The sequence below is a fragment of the Haplochromis burtoni genome, unplaced genomic scaffold (assembly GCF_018398535.1).
Source record: "Haplochromis burtoni strain Fernald_Lab_line unplaced genomic scaffold, NCSU_Asbu1 Contig_620, whole genome shotgun sequence".
Lineage (NCBI taxonomy): Eukaryota > Metazoa > Chordata > Actinopteri > Cichliformes > Cichlidae > Haplochromis > Haplochromis burtoni.
This window is the reverse complement of record NW_024582981.1, coordinates 123,545-141,633: the sequence shown is the minus strand read 5'-3', so window position 1 is coordinate 141,633 and position 18,089 is coordinate 123,545. Positions and strand designations below refer to the sequence as shown.

At 41.0% G+C, this 18,089-nt stretch overlaps 1 protein-coding gene across 4 annotated transcripts; it reads right to left on the bottom strand.

The window, feature by feature from the left end:
* Positions 1-4,473: 4,473 nt before the first annotated feature.
* LOC102309609 (cilia- and flagella-associated protein 251) lies at positions 4,474-15,347 on the bottom strand. 4 transcript variants are annotated; one of them, XR_006053089.1, is made up of 17 exons: positions 15,205-15,347; positions 14,369-14,427; positions 14,095-14,112; positions 13,885-13,917; positions 13,635-13,670; positions 13,449-13,478; positions 13,325-13,354; positions 13,146-13,187; positions 10,446-10,475; positions 10,289-10,339; positions 10,165-10,197; positions 9,961-9,981; positions 6,804-7,547; positions 6,441-6,497; positions 6,252-6,301; positions 5,742-5,769; positions 4,474-4,870 (listed from the first exon to the last, which is right to left on the bottom strand). XR_006053089.1 is itself a non-coding variant. In XM_042214853.1 (16 exons), exons 1-15 carry the CDS (start codon positions 15,213-15,215, stop codon positions 6,291-6,293), a joined length of 1,206 nt encoding a protein of 401 aa, XP_042070787.1. In that variant the 5' UTR covers positions 15,216-15,347; the 3' UTR covers positions 4,474-4,870; positions 6,252-6,290. The 4 variants fall into 4 exon arrangements, 3 of the variants coding, with proteins under 3 accessions (XP_042070787.1, XP_042070788.1, XP_042070789.1); XM_042214853.1 differs by lacking the exon at positions 5,742-5,769; XM_042214854.1 differs by lacking the exons at positions 5,742-5,769; positions 9,961-9,981.
* Between the last annotated feature and the right edge of the window lie 2,742 nt (positions 15,348-18,089).

The following is an 18,089-nucleotide window of genomic DNA, read 5'->3' as shown; positions in this document are numbered from 1 at the left end:
TCAAACTTCAAACAACATGTTTTCCAAACTGGACTCTGAGTCACTAACTTACAAGATGATACTGGTTCTGATGGAATCTGATAGTCATAATGTGAATAACCTGCTGAGAGATAAGAACTGGATGGATTTCTGTCTGAAATGCTGGAGATCAACTTTCATTTAGAAAGAGAGCAGTTTGTTTTTTCATCTTCTCAGCTTGAAGTCTCTTTCTGTGTTCAGGCTCAGAGGATGTATAGAAAGGAGGCTTTATTGAAGCGATACAGAGCTGCAGAGAAAAGCTGCCAACATTCCTTCGAACTACATCTGTGACCTTCTCTTCCTCCTCCTGTGAAACTGACTCCATTCATTTATTTTTTGTGTGCATGAACACAGCAAGACAGTACAAACAAGCCTCATTCCAAAAATGTTGCAGGAAACAGACATCACATCGCCTTATCCTGAAGTGACATAAAGCTGTAACAGTGTAAACTGCTCCCACCTTGTGGACAAATGACTTCTCGAGCCTGAAAACTACAATTCTGAATAAAAGCAGCAGGACATCTGCAGCTCTTCTAACACTTTCCCACTGAAACATGGAACAACTGGGTCTGCACAATGAAGATATTTGGTAGAGGTCACCGGCAATCCTCTCACATCATGTCTTGCCTTAGTTTCTCTGATTGGGTTCACACTCTGCCAGCCCAAATTCAGGGAATAAAGATAAATATATTAATAATAAAACAGTGGGAAAAGTTAAATTGATCCACAGAGGATCTACTTGTTTAATACTCTGCAAAATTTTTATTTAAACGTTCGATTTTGGGATATTTTGCTTCAGTGTATCAAAGTTTTTAAAGGTTCATCCATTTTTTGGATTCTAGGTTCATGGTGGGTGTTACTTGTCCCAGGTGTGATAGGGTGAAAGGTGGGGTACACCTGCATAGGCATTGGACTATGACAGGGGTTTCTGTGAAAAAATATTATTATTATTGTGACTACTATTAATATTTATCATGAAAATCAAATGTATCGGTATTTAAATACTTTTAATAAACTTTAATAAGTCTTCACAAGCTTTTTCTCCTGTCTGCAGTGACATTAAGCAGCTTTGAACTGATACAAGCTCAGCACAAGCAATACTCACTAGAACACACTAGAACATATTAGGACTAGGGTTCTATTGGATCCATGATTTCATTTTTACACATTTTTGTATCTATGCATAAAAACAAAGCTGACCTCCTACTTCATGGGAGGTGTGAGCATCACAGCAGATGCCTTTGTGTCAAAGTAACTAAGGATAAAACACAGAAAAACATGAAGGAGATTTTCCTGGCCTGGCTTTTTATAACCATCTTAAAAGTAGAACAAAAAGGGAAGAAAACTGCGAATCAGCATACGAACATTACCTGATGCTGCTGAAATGAAGCAGGGCCAAGTTAAAGAGGTTTTATTAGAGAGATAGTAAGCATTTTGCAATTTGGCAAGATTTGTAAAAGTTTAAATTTCTTCAGGATTGAACAGCAGATCATTTATGAAAAAACAAACAAACAGAGGCTGACAGCACTGTACACAACGGTAGATGGTGCGTAACAAGCAAGCTAATAATGCAGAAAACTGAGATTTTTACTACAAGAGAAGGAAAATGAAGTACAGAAAGAGCTGTGTAGGAAGTGTGATTTTATTGTGGTGGAAGCAAGAATACCAAAGTAAGAGGGAATGATCTGTTTTAACTGTTTGACGGTTGTTGAAATAGTTTTGTGAGCTTTAACCTGAGATTAACCTGTGTTTGTGGCAAAATATATCTATATTTAAAAATGGATTCAGCCTTTAATGAATCAATATCACATTATTCAAACTAAAATCAATTTGAATCAGGGAAATCTACTTTTCAAACCCAACTTTAACTAGGGGACAGAGAAGAGTTTATTATAACTTATTATATGTTATTAAGGAACACAGAATTATTGTGTGGTCCAGAGAGTTTCTGATAAAAAAAACAACAACAAAAACAAGCAGGAAATGCAATTGCTGTGTTACTGTGTGTTTTCTCATTCTCTCTCTCTGTCATACACACACACACACACACACACACACAAACACACACACACACACAAACACACGAAGTTTATTTCCAAATCACAGTGAAAATGTGTTCCACAGAAATATGCATACAGTTAAAAAAAATAAATTAAAGCAAAATAATGAAGAAGGAAATAGGACAACACTGAGAGGAAAGTTAAAGTTAAAGAAAGCTGGTGTGTACAGGCAGGCGTTTAAAGGTTGTGGACTGAACCGACTTAACTGATTTAAAGTGAGAGGAACCTCCGATACAGAGACGGAGTTGAAACGAAACTTTCCCTCCACCTTTGTTTTAATTCTGAACTGTGAAGCCTGTCAAAGTGGCTGACTCCTTGGTCTGTTGGATGCAGAAGAAGGGGTTAAAAGTCACATCGGAGCAGGTATCGCATAGGTACAGCAACATGACAGAGCTGAAGCTGTAGTTTATCTCCTGAGTCTGATTCAATGTGACAGAACCCAATGACCTTCTGTGCTTTTATTTTGAAGTGAGCTTCCTGCTGTCTGTGGGAATCAGGGCAGAACAAGACTTTAAATCCATCTGCTGTAGGACATCCTGAAACTAGAACCAACTTGGAGCTGGGCTGGACTCTGGGATCAGGTCCAGAAGAGGAATTAGGGGCACTTTAAGCTATAGTCTAGGTCCAGCTTGGTTCTGAATGACTGGAGCTCACCTGCACCTTTGATCCTGATGTCTGACTGAAACTAAGAGCTGTGGGACCATCGAGCAACAGGAAGCCGGTGAGACCGCAGAAACTCCACAGCCAAAGTTTCCATCTGTGACCAACAACGATGCACTCCACCATGCGGGTCAAACTGATCTTCATCACACATACTCATCATCAGTGTGAACACTCAAAACCTACACACACACACACACACACACACACACACACACACACACACACACACACACACACACACACACACAGGTGTGGCAGGATCTATTGAGTTGCCCCCTGCTGTTGGCCTCTGTCCTGACCCCATTAACCAATCACAGGTTGAAACAGACACCCTTTATCTGGCAGGAAATGCCCCCCTACCCCTCTCTTCTTCTTTGGTATGTGCGACTCCTCTTAGGACCTGCAGGTCACCTTTCATTCATCATCACAAAGAAACTTCATCTCAGGAATCAGTGTTCCACACCAGTAACCGTGGCCCTCGGAAGCCTGACTTTTCCATCTCCCACACACCTCGCCAGGCTGTCTTAAAATGTCAGTATCCACAGGCCTCACTGCTGCAAATAGGAAATAAATAAACAGAGACTACCAGGTGAGACAGACAAAATACAGCTTCAGAAACAGGTGAAACCAAAACATGATACAAGGTGAAACAGATGGAAGTGAGCAAGCTCGCATACTACGAGGTCCCACATAGCCAAAGTCTCTTTCTGTTTTCTAGATTTAGCCTAACATCAGCGGTTGGGATGAACGGTCACATGAAGCTGGTTATCAACTCATCAAGTTAACCCAGGATTTAACCTTTATGTTTACAAGAAGGGATGGGGCTGTCAAATTAGAGATCAATACAAATTTGTTCTTTGATTATATTTTTTCTACTGGCAGCAAACAATTTTACAACAGTTTTATATGTCCTGTTTTAGTATCAGCTGTTAATGCTTATAGAAATAAGCATTAACAGCTGATACTTAAACAGGACATCTACACTGCACCCGCTGACCTCATATGAAATCTGTACTAAGTTTGAATTCTATTTTAAGATTTAATCTTTATTCTCAAACAATAAACAGCTGTGAGTCTGCACCTGAGAGGAAAAGAGCCGAGACTTTCAGGAGCAAGCTATGGGTTGGGCTGCGGCACAGGAAGCTTAATTGTCTCACAGCTCTAATGTGCAGCAACCACCTCAGCAGCATGTTTAGTCTGCTTTATTTATTTGTAGCACTTTGTGCCACAAATCACCAGTCATTATACTTTAGGGCTATAACAGCAGCATATAAAGGTATGGTAGAGGGTGTGAATAGTGTTGAGGTGCTGCAGAGAGCAGCCTGAGGAATGTGGCCATGCAGCTAACTCCGGTCTGACTGCTCATTCCCAGCCACAGGAAATTCCTTACAAGTCAGTAAAGGTGATGTCAAACTGTTTCTGTGCAGAAGATTTAACAACAGTTAAGCTAAGACCTTACTGATGGTTCCCGTGGCTTACAGCTAGAGGAGACAGGGATCGATCCTCCAACCTTCTCACCGGTGGCCACCCTGCTCTACCACATGAGCCACCAGTCATCAGTTATTTTTCTAAATAATGAATAAAGCATACACTTGTTGGTCCTTCCCGATCTCAGTTCTGCTCCAGCTTCTGAACAATAACGTCACATTTTATGATAAAAATGTGTGACTGAAATCACGTCATTACTGGTTCAGGGAAGCATGCTGACTGTTGGAAGAAAGAGTCGATGAGGTTTCGACAATTCAAACTTTATTAGCAGTTCCTCTGTATACACCACTGACTGGTTTTTCACGTCCTTAAAAACATTCTCTGTAAATTAAAGAGGGACTTATGTACATGTTAATGTGTGAAATCAGACACACAAAACAGATCTGAGCTCAGCAGCTGATTTAATATTTCTGCAGACAAGAAGCTGGAAAGAGAGACACATGGCAGAAAAGAAGACAGTCAGCAGGTGAAAGACATTTCTTTTTTTTAATCTGAGAAAACCAAAGAAGCCAGAGGTTAAAACAGACACTGCTAGAAAATGGGGAGAGGAAACAACAGTTGGCTGAACGTTGAGATTCATGCAGTTTAGGTTGTTGAAGTCATGGCAGCTGGATTCCACTGTGGAGGCTGTGGGCTTGGCTCTGTCAGGAAACAGCACAGAAAACCTCGGTTCACTTCATACTGCTTCACTGCTCAGTGACTGATTCAAGTCTATCTGGGATGGACTCTTCACAGTAATAATTATTACATATGGCCTGCAGCCACTCCACTCCCTTTTTCCTTCTCTATCAGGTGCTCATTCTCCTCCTATCCCTGTATCCTCCTCTGTCACATCAGCCCTCTGCATGCCCCAATTTACTACACCCACAAACCTCCTCTGAGGTCTTCCTCTTTTCTTCCTATAGCTTCAACTTCATCATCCTTTATCCGATATATCCACTCTCTCATTGATTTCTAGTCCATCCTGCTCATCCTAATATCTTTAACTCCAAACCATCCATCACAGCAGGTCTCACTACTATCTTCGAAACCTTCCCTTTCATTGCTGCTGCTATGCTCTGTCACAAATCGCCCCTGATGCTTGTCTCGACCCTATCTGCACTCTCTTCTTCACCTTTCTTTGGACCACTAAGCCCAGGTATTTAAACTCATCTGCCTTCACTGTCTGTATTCCTTACATGTCTCCCTCTCATTCACATGTATTCTTGCCTTGCTTTTACTCACTTTCCTTCTCTCTCCAGAGGCATACCTGGAGAGAAGAGGCTCAATGGAGCAGGTAGAGGATTGCATTGGGAGGTCCATGCTCTCATCCCTTAGCCTGTCCATCCCCACAGTAAACAAGAAGGGCTCAGAGCAGACCTGATGTAATCCCACCCCTACCTTGAACTCACCTGTCACCCTCTGTCCTCATAAATGTCCTGCACCACCATCCTTCCCTACACATACTTCCTCATGCAGTACCATAGCTACTCTCAGCAGCTGGTGATCCACAAAGACACAGCGAACACCAACCTTCTCTATAGTCCTCTCCATCAACACTCTGAAAGCAAACATCACATCTATAGAAGCTGCAAACAGTCACACTTTTGTGAAAACAAAATTAAAAAAATGTTCCTTGAATTGGTGAAAAACGAGTCAGAGGTCTCCAAATGATGTCAGTAGAAAAGTAAAGTTTTTTTCTAATCTGTACACATTATTTTTGGAGTCAAAGGAAGTTAAATTTAGTACTAGTATAACTAGTATAAGACGTACTCTAGCACTTAGATTCTAATGAGCATTTAATAACGTTAGATTGACTACATGAAAGAAATGACACATTATTGTTGAAAATGCACTTATTTTTCTCAAGATATGTCACCATCTGGTTTGTTAATGTATGGTTCCTTTAGCATGAACATTTTCAGGATCTACTCCTATGTTATATAGGAAAAGGATACTGATGAAAACTAAGACTGTGTTTTCCTATAAACTGTGATTATGGAGAGGTTTGTCTCCATCAGTGAAAACAATATGGTATGGTACCTGCAGTTGCTGAGCTCCCACAGCTCAGAGGCGAAGCATCTAACTGGTAGCTACAAGAAAACACAGATGTTCATTTTTACTTCAACAAGATGTAAAACACTTCATGTTTCCGCTTTGTGCTTCTCAGAGAAGAAGTAGATTTGACTCTGTCTGAAATGTGATTGGCTGCGGATGTGATATGAAATTTACCCTGTTTGGTGACGGGGGTGGCATCATCTGATTGGTCCAGTTCACCAGCAGGTGTTGCTGTAACAAGAATAAGAATTAAGAACCTGTGGCTCCCTTCATCTGAACTTTTAGTCTTATTGTCTGCTTCCTCTAATCCCAGTTGAGATGTTCAAATGAAACTCATCTAATATCTGTGTGAATGTTTTCCTTCATTAGCATCTTAAATCTTTGTCTATTAATGACTTCAGATTCTTTAAGTTGGTCTTTGAACTCTTCAAGAGTGTTTTCGTTGTCAGCCTCTGATTTTTCACTCGGGATTTTCTGATTGTTGTTTGGGACCACATGAATTTGTGACATAAATCACACCAGTTCATCATTTTTTACCTTCAGTGGAGTCCAGACCATCATCAATTTCATCAGGTTCTTCAGTATCTGCATTTTCAGATTCATCCTTGAAATCCTCCTCCTCCTCTTCCTCCTCCTTTATCTCTTGCTCCTCCTCATTTCCTTCCTCCAGTTCCTCCCGCTGCTCCTCCTTCTCATCCATATCTTCCTCTTTCTCTTCCTTTTCATTATCTAACTCTTCCTTCTCCTCTTCTGCCTCATCCTCCTCTTTATCCCCATCTAGCTCTTTCTCTTCATTTTCCTTCTCTAGCTCCTCCTCCTCTGGCTCGTCCTCCTCCTTATCCTCCTCTAGCTCATCCTCCTCCTCTTTCTCCTCCTCTAGCTCATCCTGCTTATCCTCCCCTAGCTCATCCTGATTATCGTTCTCTTTTTCCTCCTTCTCCTCCTCCACTTCTTTGAACTCCTCCTCATTCTCCTCTTCTGTTTCTTCCTCCTCAGCCTCTTTCTCCTCTATCTCCACCATGTCTTCAATCTCACTGTTATTCATGTGGCTGTCTTCTTCAGCTGGAGTTTCCTCTTTGCTGTCCTCTTCTATGATAGGCACCACCTCCCCCCCCTCCTCCTCCTCACTGGTATCTTTTTCACTCGTTTCATCTCCCTTCTCCTTCACTTCCTGCTCTTCATCACTCAATGCCTCCCCCTCATCTTCTTTGTCACCATTAGGTGTTGGCTCAGACTCCGTGCTGGTGTCGGCGCTGTTTTCGGGCACAGACTCTGCAGTCTCTGTGGATTGCAGATAATAATTATGTCTGTGATGAACATGAGGAATAAGCTCATTGTCCTACAACTGTGCTTACACAGAAAGTAAAAAAAACTTTGTTATGAATCATGGATTCTGCTTCAATAAGAGCTGTAACACTCCTCATCATTTAACACACTTCCTGAGGACGTCACCCAAAGGTTGGAAGGAGGACACATGCTGAACTGGTTTTGCTTCACGCTGCACTCCCTCATTTCTTAATGATTGACAGACCTGATGATCATCCCACCAGGTAATGTGTGCCAGCTCTGAGTTGTTAATTGCTCAGATATACTCATATTAATAATCATCATATTAATAAATTAATAAATGAGCTTTTTATTGCTGACTTCCTAAAATTGACGAGACTGGCATTTGGCTTAGAAGTAAAGTGAACCTTGACATGCACATTTCTGTGGCTGACATATCAATGACATAGTCGGCACAGACCAGGACCCCTTCAGAATTTTACTTGTTAACAACTTTCCAACAGCTACAGATGCACTACACTACTCAAGTTTGTTAAATGGGAAAAGGTGTGGTTCTTATACAGCACTTTTCTACTCTACTGGAACACTCAAAGTGCTTTAGTCAACGCATATTGTTGGGGAGTAACGGAATCCATGTACCAGCTTTAGGTTTTTAAATACAAAATATGAGTAACTGTTTTCCGTTACAGTTACTGCTTAAATAGGTGATAATTAGAACACAGTTACTTTGTTGAAATAAATGGATTACACGGCAGTCATTACCTGTTTCATATGTTAGGCTATCCCCTCTCTAATTTTGGTAATTCCACGCATTGTCCTAAACCCAAACAAAACATGCAATAAGAAGCTCTAATGTACGTGTCCTGTTAATGTTGGTGGTGTCAGTTACACAGTGGACCTGGAGCCAGCACAACCGAACCAGCAGTGCACGGGCAGGAATGCATTTCTTACTTGGAAATTCCGACACCACTTCACGTTTAAAGAAGAAAGGAATGGGTGAAATCTGAGCGTTCAATGCAACCCATATGGAAAAGATGTATATAAATCTTATAAAGTTTGTATCTGTCTTGTGTGAAACTTGTATGAAAAGCATACAAGAGTGAAAACAGATATAAGACCCCTTGAAGAATATAAGTTTTTACTATTTCTTTTCCATATGGGAAACTGTTTGCCAACAACCAAACTGCTCTCAGCGTCAAAAGACTTCAACCTAAAGAAACATCTGGAAGTAAGTTCTTTTTTAAAAACTGATGTTAGCATACTGCAACTACCTTGTAGTATATTTGATGTACTATTGCTGTGTGATTTATTACTATTACTGAAGGCTGCATTACAACCTGCTAGCTGCAAATAATCATGTGCAGCTCTGAAAGCAGACAGAAAGAAAACATATTACTGATACAGAATTTTCTTTTTCTATATGAGATCACTGCAAAAAGTGCAGCCTTGCCTAATGTCCACCCTACTGTTACTCATCTTATATTAGGATTTAAAAATCTAGTTGATATTGCTTTCAGAACTGCACATGATTACTTCCAGTTAGCAGGCTGTTAATGCTATCCATCAAGTCTAACAGTTTGCAGTCTATGAATTGACCTCAGCTAATGGCAGCTAACAATGTTAGCTGGGTGGCAAGTAGCCTTTAGTAATAGTAATAAATCACACAGCAATAGTACATTCATGTAGTTGTAAAAAGCATGACAACATATCAAGTAATCCATAATGTTGAGAATACTTTACGGATATTGAGTAACTTAATGGAATATGTCACAAACTACATTTTGGGCCATGTATTCTGTAATCTGTAGTGGAATACATTTGAAAAGTAACTTTCCCAACACTCAACACAACTTATTCACCCATTCACATCCATTCTTACAAACTCTCGTTTCTATGTCTAAGCGCTTTCACAGCCAAATTAATGAATACAGGAGTAGTTTGGAGTAGCTTTTCTTATGATGATAAACTACTTTTCTGTTAAAATATCTTACACAAGTTAAAAATAGTAGCATATGCAATTACAATACAGTAGTTACTCCGGAACAGTTTGAAATTAAACAACACAAAGAGTCAAAGGAGGTTAAACAGAGACGTGTGAAGCATGTCCTGCTTTTAGGAGGAACAGTCTTTATTGCTGACTGTTATCATCCCTTTAACGCTTTGGTGTCTATCACATTGATTTTCTATTTGTTCCTCATTCCTCCAGTGTGCTATTTTTAAAAACCAAACCACGCCCTAACCTTGTGTATCAGTCTCCTCTGAAGGATCAGAAACAAAGGTAAAAATGTTTTTCCTTGTATGTTTTTAGAAGAATTTTACTTCCTTCATCTCTCAGCTTGCTTGCTCTCAGTCTCAGTCCATCAAGTTTAAGAAAGTTTAAGAAAACTAAAGACAAGAAAATATTTACCATTTGACTGTTCTGCAGCATCTATGGAGATAAACATGTGTAAAGACGTGTACAAAGTAGATTCTTTGTGCTTTGTGACATTTTAAGCAACATTTCAAAACTAGCTCCTTCCTGCATGCTTAAGCCAAACCCACCAACAAATATGAAGAGATTTCCATGCTTTACTGGGTTGTAGTCAGCTGGACAGAGAGGTGAAAACATTACCTTCAGTTTCTTCAGGAGAATCTTTAACGTCACCTGAGCAAGATATAAATAAAACTTGAGTGATGCTTTGTGTGTGTTTCATCCTTTGTGTCTCAGCATGAAACAGCAGACTGTCTCCTCTCACCTTCATTGCTGTCAGCTGTAACATCAGCTTCATCGCTGATGTCTGAACCACCTTACATGAAAGAAACAGAGTGAGAACAAAATCTGGGTAATTATTTGATTAATTCAGACTTCAAAGTGGATTTTAAGTTAAAATCAGCTTTATTACACTCACTGACCTGGTGGCTCAGTGGCATCAACTGAAGGAGCTGAAACACACAGAATGTTAAATGGACTGATTCTTGTATAGAGCCTTTCTACTCTCCTGGATCCCCTTAAAACATTCACATATTCACATAAACATGCTCATCCTTAAGTGCTTTGTATTGAACATTCACACACATTCATAATGCGAATGGAGAGCAACTTGGGATTAGTATCTTGGCCAAGGATATTTGGCATAGAGACTGGAGCAGCCAGGGACCAAGCCACTGACCTTCCCATTAGTAGATGATCTGCTCTACCTCCTGCTACAGCAGTCCCATAGACAGATAGGTGAACACACACACAGTAATTAATGAGTTAAAAAAAAAAAATCTCAGGTAAAAAAAACAAACCCTTTCATCCCAGCAGGAGGTCTAGCCTTTCAAGCTTGAGTCCTCTACCAGAGGCCTTGGAGCTTGAGGGTCCTGCACAGTATCGTTGCTGTACCTAGGTTTGCACTCTTCTGGACAGAGATCTCAGATGTTGTTCCTGGGATCTGCTGGATCCACTTGCCTAGCTTTGATGTCACTGTACAGAGTGCTCTGATTACCACTGAGACCACAGTTACCTTCACCCTTCACATCTTCTAGAGTTCAGCCCAACTTTTTGTGTTCCTTCTTCCTGATGTTGCTTTTATTTCATATAGCTACATCTGATTATTGCCATCTTCATCTGCTTCCTGCTTCTGCTTCCTCTGCGCTCTATTTATGCACTGCCTGCTGGCATCTTACAGTGGCTTGCAAAAGTATTCGGCCCCCTTGAACTTTCCCACATTTTGTCACATTACAGCCACAAACATGGATCAATTTTATTGGAATTCACGTGAAAGACCAATACAAAGTGGTGTACACCCCCCTTTGGTCTGAGTGCAGTCAGTTGCCCATAGACATTGCCTGATGAGTGCTAATGACTAAATAGAGTGCACCTGTGTGTAATCTAATGTCAGTACAAATACAGCTGCTCTGTGACGGCCTCAGAGGTTGTCTAAGAGAATATTGGTAAATGGACTTGTTCTTATATAGCGCTTTTCTACTCTTCTGAGCACTCAAAGCACTTTACACAACTTGTGCATTCACACAAGCATATTGTTCTAAGTGCTTTCTAAGTAACATTCACACTCCGATGGATACATCGGAGAACAATTTGGGGTTAATATCTTGCCCAAGGATATTTGGCATGCAGACTAGGTGAAGCCAGGAATCGAACCACCAACCTTCCAATCAGTAGATGACCTGCTCTACCAACTGAGCTACAGCCACCCAATATTGGGAGCAAACACCATGAAGTCCAAAGAACACACCAGACAGGTCAGGGATAAAGTTATTGAGAAATTTAAAGCAGGCTTAGGCTACAAAAAGATTTCCCAAGCCTTGAACATCCCACGGAGCACTGTTCAAGCCATCATTCAGAAATGGAAGGAGTATGGCACAACTGTAAACCTACCAAGACAAGGCCGTCCACCTAAACTCACAGGCCGAACAAGGAGAGCGCTGATCAGAAATGCAGCCAAGAGGCCCATGGTGACTCTGGACGAGCTGCAGAGATCTACAGCTCAGGTGGGGGAATCTGTCCATAGGACAACTATTAGTCGTGCACTGCACAAAGTTGGCCTTTATGGAAGAGTGGCAAGAAGAAAGCCATTGTTAACAGAAAACCATAAGAAGTCCCGTTTGCAGTTTGCCACAAGCCATGTGGGGGACACAGCAAACATGTGGAAGAAGGTGCTCTGGTCAGATGAGACCAAAATGGAACTTTTTGGCCAAAATGCAAAACGCTATGTGTGGCGGAAAACTAACACTGCACATCACTCTGAACACACCATCCCCACTGTCAAATATGGTGGTGGCAGCATCATGCTCTGGGGGTGCTTCTCTTCAGCAGGGACAGGGAAGCTGGTCAGAGTTGATGGGAAGATGGATGGAGCCAAATACAGGGCAATCTTGGAAGAAAACCTCTTGGAGTCTGCAAAAGACTTGAGACTGGGGCGGAGGTTCACCTTCCAGCAGGACAACGACCCTAAACATAAAGCCAGGGCAACAATGGAATGGTTTAAAACAAAACATATCCATGTGTTAGAATGGCCCAGTCAAAGTCCAGATCTAAATCCAATCGAGAATCTGTGGCAAGATCTGAAAACTGCTGTTCACAAACGCTGTCCATCTAATCTGACTGAGCTGGAGCTGTTTTGCAAAGAAGAATGGGCAAAGATTTCAGTCTCTAGATGTGCAAAGCTGGTAGAGACATACCCTAAAAGACTGGCAGCTGTAATTGCAGCAAAAGGTGGTTCTACAAAGTATTGACTCAGGGGGCTGAATAATTACGCACACCCCACTTTGCAGTTATTTATTTGTAAAAAATGTTTGGAATCATGTATGATTTTCGTTCCACTTCTCACGTGTAGCACCACTTTGTGTTGGTCTTTCACGTGGAATTCCAATAAAATTGATTCATGTTTGTGGCTGTAATGTGACAAAATGTGGGAAAGTTCAAGGGGGCCGAATACTTTTGCACACTGTGATGTGCAGGATTGGGCATATAAAGCCTCTGTCACAGCTCTACGCTGAGGCAGAGGATCAGTCAGCTGCGTTTGTGTCTGACCAGATGTGCAGATTCTCATTCCTCCTTCTTTGTCTGGACATAAAACAGTAGACCTGCTCCTAAAACCTTCATCTCACCTTCATCGCTGTCAGTCATGGCAACACCTTCATCGCTGACATCTGAATTAATTTACAGAAAAAACATGGTAGAGTTTGGATTAAGCGATGCAATGATGAACTGAATCGCAGCTGTAATCTGGATAAGATTTATTTTAAATTAAGAATGAAAAAAAAATTACACTCCCTCCTCCACTGACCTGGTGACCCAGTGGCATCAACTGAAGGAGCTGAAGCACAGTGAGAGAGAGAGGAAGCGAAGGACAGGTGAGCACACGGACAGGTAAGCAAACAGCTAAGCAGAAAGATGAATAGAAAAGTTACCTTCAGTTTGCTCTTCACTTTCATGAACATCTGAGGAAACAGAAAAAGAATTATGTATGTGTGTGTGTGTGTGTGTGTGTGTATATGGTGTGTGTGTGTGTGTGTGGGTGTGTGTGGGGGGGGGGGGGGGTTATTGTTTCTGTATTGTGAAGTGTAAACAATGTAAAGTGTGTGTTGTATTGTTACCTGGCTCTGTTGTGACAGGTTCACTTGTCCTGCCACCTAAAAACAAAATCAACAGAATGAAAATACTGTGTGTGCGTGTGTCTGTCTGTGTGTGTGTGTGTGTTGTGGTGTGTGTGTGTGTGTGTGTGTGTTTGTTGTGTGTGTGTGTGTGTGTGTTGTCGCTCGTCAGAGTTGTGTGTGTGTGTGTGTGTGTGTGTGTGTGTGTGTGTGTGTGTGTGTGTGTGTGTGTGTGTGTGTGTGCGCACACTACCATTCAGGTGCTCCAACAGAGGCAGAATTCTCTCTGGAACAGAAAAAAAAAACCCACTTTCATATATCGACCTCTGAGGTCTGTAGGTGGTACTCCAGCCACCACTCACCACCTCGGACACAGACTGAACACTGATTTAAATTGAATTGTTTTTGAAACGGCAGGATCAAAGGTCAAATCTTTAACTAATGCAAGCGACCTTATATTTACCATCTTCTGAGTTTCTCTCTGGAAGGAAAAGAAATGATGACATCAGACACACTGACCACATGTTTCATATCAAACATGCCACATGTAAAATCACAACTGATGACTACGGGCTTTTAATACTAATGACCCTTAATTAGGTCACTACAGTTAATACAATCTGTAAAATAAATCTGTAAAAACACTTGAATTGTTAAATAATTATAATTTCATATGAAAATACAGACTGATAAACGTGATTGATCAATGATATGATGATAATGATGTCATGGCTTACTCTGGACTGGAGCTGCAAGTGAAACAGCAACAAGCGCAAAGAGCAGCAACACAGTTGACCTGCAAAACACACACACACACACACACACAAAATTTTCAATCCAAAGTGTTGCAAAGTGTGATTTGACTGCAGCCTGTTTGCATAATTTGACTAGCTTGGTAAAAACATGAAGAACAAAAGCTTTTCGATGAATCGGTTGCTGTGGTTTTGACATGTTTTCGATGTTTTTGCTAATAGTCTAAATGGAAATTTAAAGCTAAACGTAAATCTGAACCCAGAATAGGGACAGATTTATCAGGAAATCTAATCAAAAGCCATGATTTTAGGACTTCTCTCTCAACACAACTGCAGGAAAGAAACTAAAGAACATGAAGTGATGAATGCCAGGTGATCAATCTCAGGTTAAATGACTGGGCTCCTTTGTGTCTCCTCCTCAGAAACACACAAAGCATCTATTCTTTACCAACATATAGCGAGCCAGCGCGGAGAACCTTTAAGGATCAGTGTGTTACTGTCGGTGAGAGGAAACAGGATTTATTCAGCCAGCAAACAACTGAACACGGCCTGAACTCAGACAGCAGCACCACACAGAGCCAGACTTCACGCTGTAGTTTACTTTGAAATTATTTCACCTCTCTTTGTTACTGTACAATGTGAATCAGATCAAAGGTTGAAAAGGAGCTCTTGAAAAACTCTGAGTCATCAGCTTCATGATTTTTTCCAGGCAGAGAGCAGGAGTGCCTCTTGAGCTTTGTGAAACCATTTAAAGTGGTTCAAAGTTTGAAGACAGTCTTGACCCAGCATACTGCTCATTTGTAGCTAAAGAATGAACTCACCGCTGCAGCATGTCGGTAATCCGCAGGTTGATGGAAGCTCTGATCAGGTGAAACTTAAGTGTATTTAAACTCGACTGAAAGAGAGCAGCAGCTTTTTATACTCCTCCTCTTCCTCCTCCTCCTCCTCTGCTCCCTCCTCCGATCACCTGGGCATCTGCACAGACTCACTTTGAGCTTCTTTAAAAGTGCCCTGTTTACATTCAGAGCACAGAATTAAATCCAAATTATTCTAGACCCTGTGGTGAATCAGCACGAAAAGCAAAGAGATGCAGGGTTAGAACAGAACAGCATTCACTTATTGTTCATAATGAAACCAAAGTGGTGGTCTCAGAGCTTCTGCTTCCTGTGTGTTTTCCTTTTAATGACCCTTGGAGTCTCGCACCAGCATGACTTTGTTCATCATTAAACTGAACTCCAGTTAATGAAGCCTTTAACTCGTTTCTCCTTGCAGAATGTTTGTTCATGTTTTCTCAACTTCAACTCCTCGTGCTTTTGTCTGATCAGCATTAAATTACTCTGAGCTGATTGTTATCGCAGCACCAACGTTTGAAACGTAACGCTGAGACAAAGCATTGTAACCACGTCTAACTGTTCCACCAGGAAATGTACAGAGATGTGTGTGTGAGCATGTGTGTGTCTGGAATGAATATGTCCTCAGACATGAACCGGTTGGACCACAAAAACAAAGAGCGTCTTCTTTTCCTCTTCACGTCTGTATTGTTGATCTTTTGTTTTTAGATCTTTTTATGAATCTGTATATTCATTTCTGCCCTCAGGAATTCGCATGATAAGGTGGGGCCAGGTTTCACAATGAGCACACCCAAAACCCTGATTGGGACCCACACCCAGTTTCACACCTTGGCTCAGGGGATTAGAGGATCATCAGGGGATCCTTTTGTCCCTCTGTGGAGGGATACTCCCACTAGGTTTAAATCTGGGACTCCCCACCATTTGACCTTAGAACTGAAGAAGCTTCTCGGATGAGAGGTGAAACGTCTTCAAGCAACTTAAAGAAGTCCAGACGCTTTTCTTTGCAAGCTCCTTTGACTATGAATCTGTATAGAAACTATTTTTTTGGCTGGACTGGTACTTGTATAGTAAGTGTCTAAGCAAGGTATCTTACATTCACGCACACTCAGAGTTCAGTAGTTGCCCTAGCTGGAGATCAAACTACCAACCTTTCAATTGTTAGATGACCTGCTCTCCCTCTATCCAAAAGTTGTTTTATAATTTTAAATGGTTACAATGAGTTCTGAGTTCCAGTGTTCAAAAGAAGTGAAAGAATGAACTTGTTTGACTTTGAGACACTCCTTGTAAGCTTTAACATGACCACTGTTGCAGCATGAAAGAGTGCTAGCTCTGTTAAAACAAGGAGCAGGCGCTCACAGTGTGGGTGAACAAATATAGTTATCCTGCAGTGCTGATTATGCAAACATGATGTCAGAGTAGCTGACTACAGATTTGGCAATAACTGTGTGGTAGGCATGGTCTCTGTGAAAACATTTTATTTACTGTGAATTATCCTCATGAGTCATGAATTCATCCATGCAGCCAGCTAGTCACACTTCTGGAACCTAGTTGCACCAGATTCCAGACGAGCTTACAGTCAGCACACCAGGACTGAAAAAAAATGTGAGCTTTTTAATTCAGAAACTTTCTAGTGAAAACTGGGTCTAATTAAGCAGAAACATTCCAACTTTGATGGAGCAGCTCCTATTTCTAGAAATCTGGCCAAATATATAATTACACAGGGTACAGGCTTCATTCTTAATACTGACAATGGTTTGCCCAATCGAATCTCTTACCACAACTGGCTCCTTACCTAACTTCCCGGTGTACTTGTGTACTTTGTACAACAGACTGTAGTGTTGAAGTGGTTGAAAAGCTGAAAAGCTGAGAGAAAGAAAGAAACTAGAAACAGATGCAGAAACATGTAACTTTAGCAGCTGCATAGTCAACAGTAGCAGCAACAACAACTAATATAAAGCCCTTGCCATCACAAGAGGCAGCTGTTGCTAACATTAGCTATGAAGAAGTGCTGGATGAGGAACAGCAGTCCCAATAAAAGAGTGAGGAAAAGACAGAGGAAGGTAAAATTAATATGGTAAGAAAATAGATGAAGGGACATAATTAGGAAGAAAGAAATTCATGTAAAATAAATGGCCAATAGCACTCTAGCCAGGCTGACAAAAAGTCAGAACACTATTGAGAGAACCATTCTTTTAACATTAACTAGAAATGGCTTCACAAATAAAATTTTAAGCATTAGAGAAAACTCATAACAATCTCACAGACACAACATAATGTACAGCTGCTTTCAATGCCATTGATATTTATTTAGATTTTTTTTTCTCCAGTTGATCTTTTTGTCACACACTGTTTCAGGTTTAATTAATATTCTTTGATTTATTGTTGTTCATGGTTCTGCTTGTGCTTTAATAGTTTCTAATCCCTAGGTTACTGTTCTTCCTCTGTATTCTACGTTTCACATCTAGTCTCCTTTGTCTTAATGTTCATTTGTCTCCTCATTTCTAGTTTCCCAGGTTCTAGTTTACTGTGTTAGGTTTTTGTTTCCTCTCTTAGTTTACCCCTCTTGTGTTCTGAGTCCAGCAATTGGGTCCTCGTCCTGCCTGCCACAGCACTAACCCTGACACTTCTGATCTAACTTCAGTAATTCCTTCCTCCAAACCATCAACATGTCTGTTAGACCCCTACCTTTATCAGTCCTACCATTAATTAATGCTTCAATCTTAAATATGATCAACCTACCTCTATTAATCGGCTAAGTACCGCAGGCCTTCAAGCTAGCAGTAGTTAGAATAGCTAAAGTTATTGTAACAAGGACCCGGGCGCAGCCCTCATTGTAGCAGGAGACTTTAACAAAG

Excerpts from the sequence above, each read along its gene's own strand:
- LOC102309609 (XM_042214853.1), bottom strand. Across the intron at positions 13,671-13,884 it reads TCTGTTGGAGCACCTGAATG|GTGGCAGGACAAGTGAACCT; the intron begins GTAGTGTGCGCA and ends TTTTGTTTTTAG. Across the intron at positions 9,982-10,164 it reads TTCTCCTGAAGAAACTGAAG|ATGCTGCAGAACAGTCAAAT; the intron begins GTAATGTTTTCA and ends TTATCTCCATAG.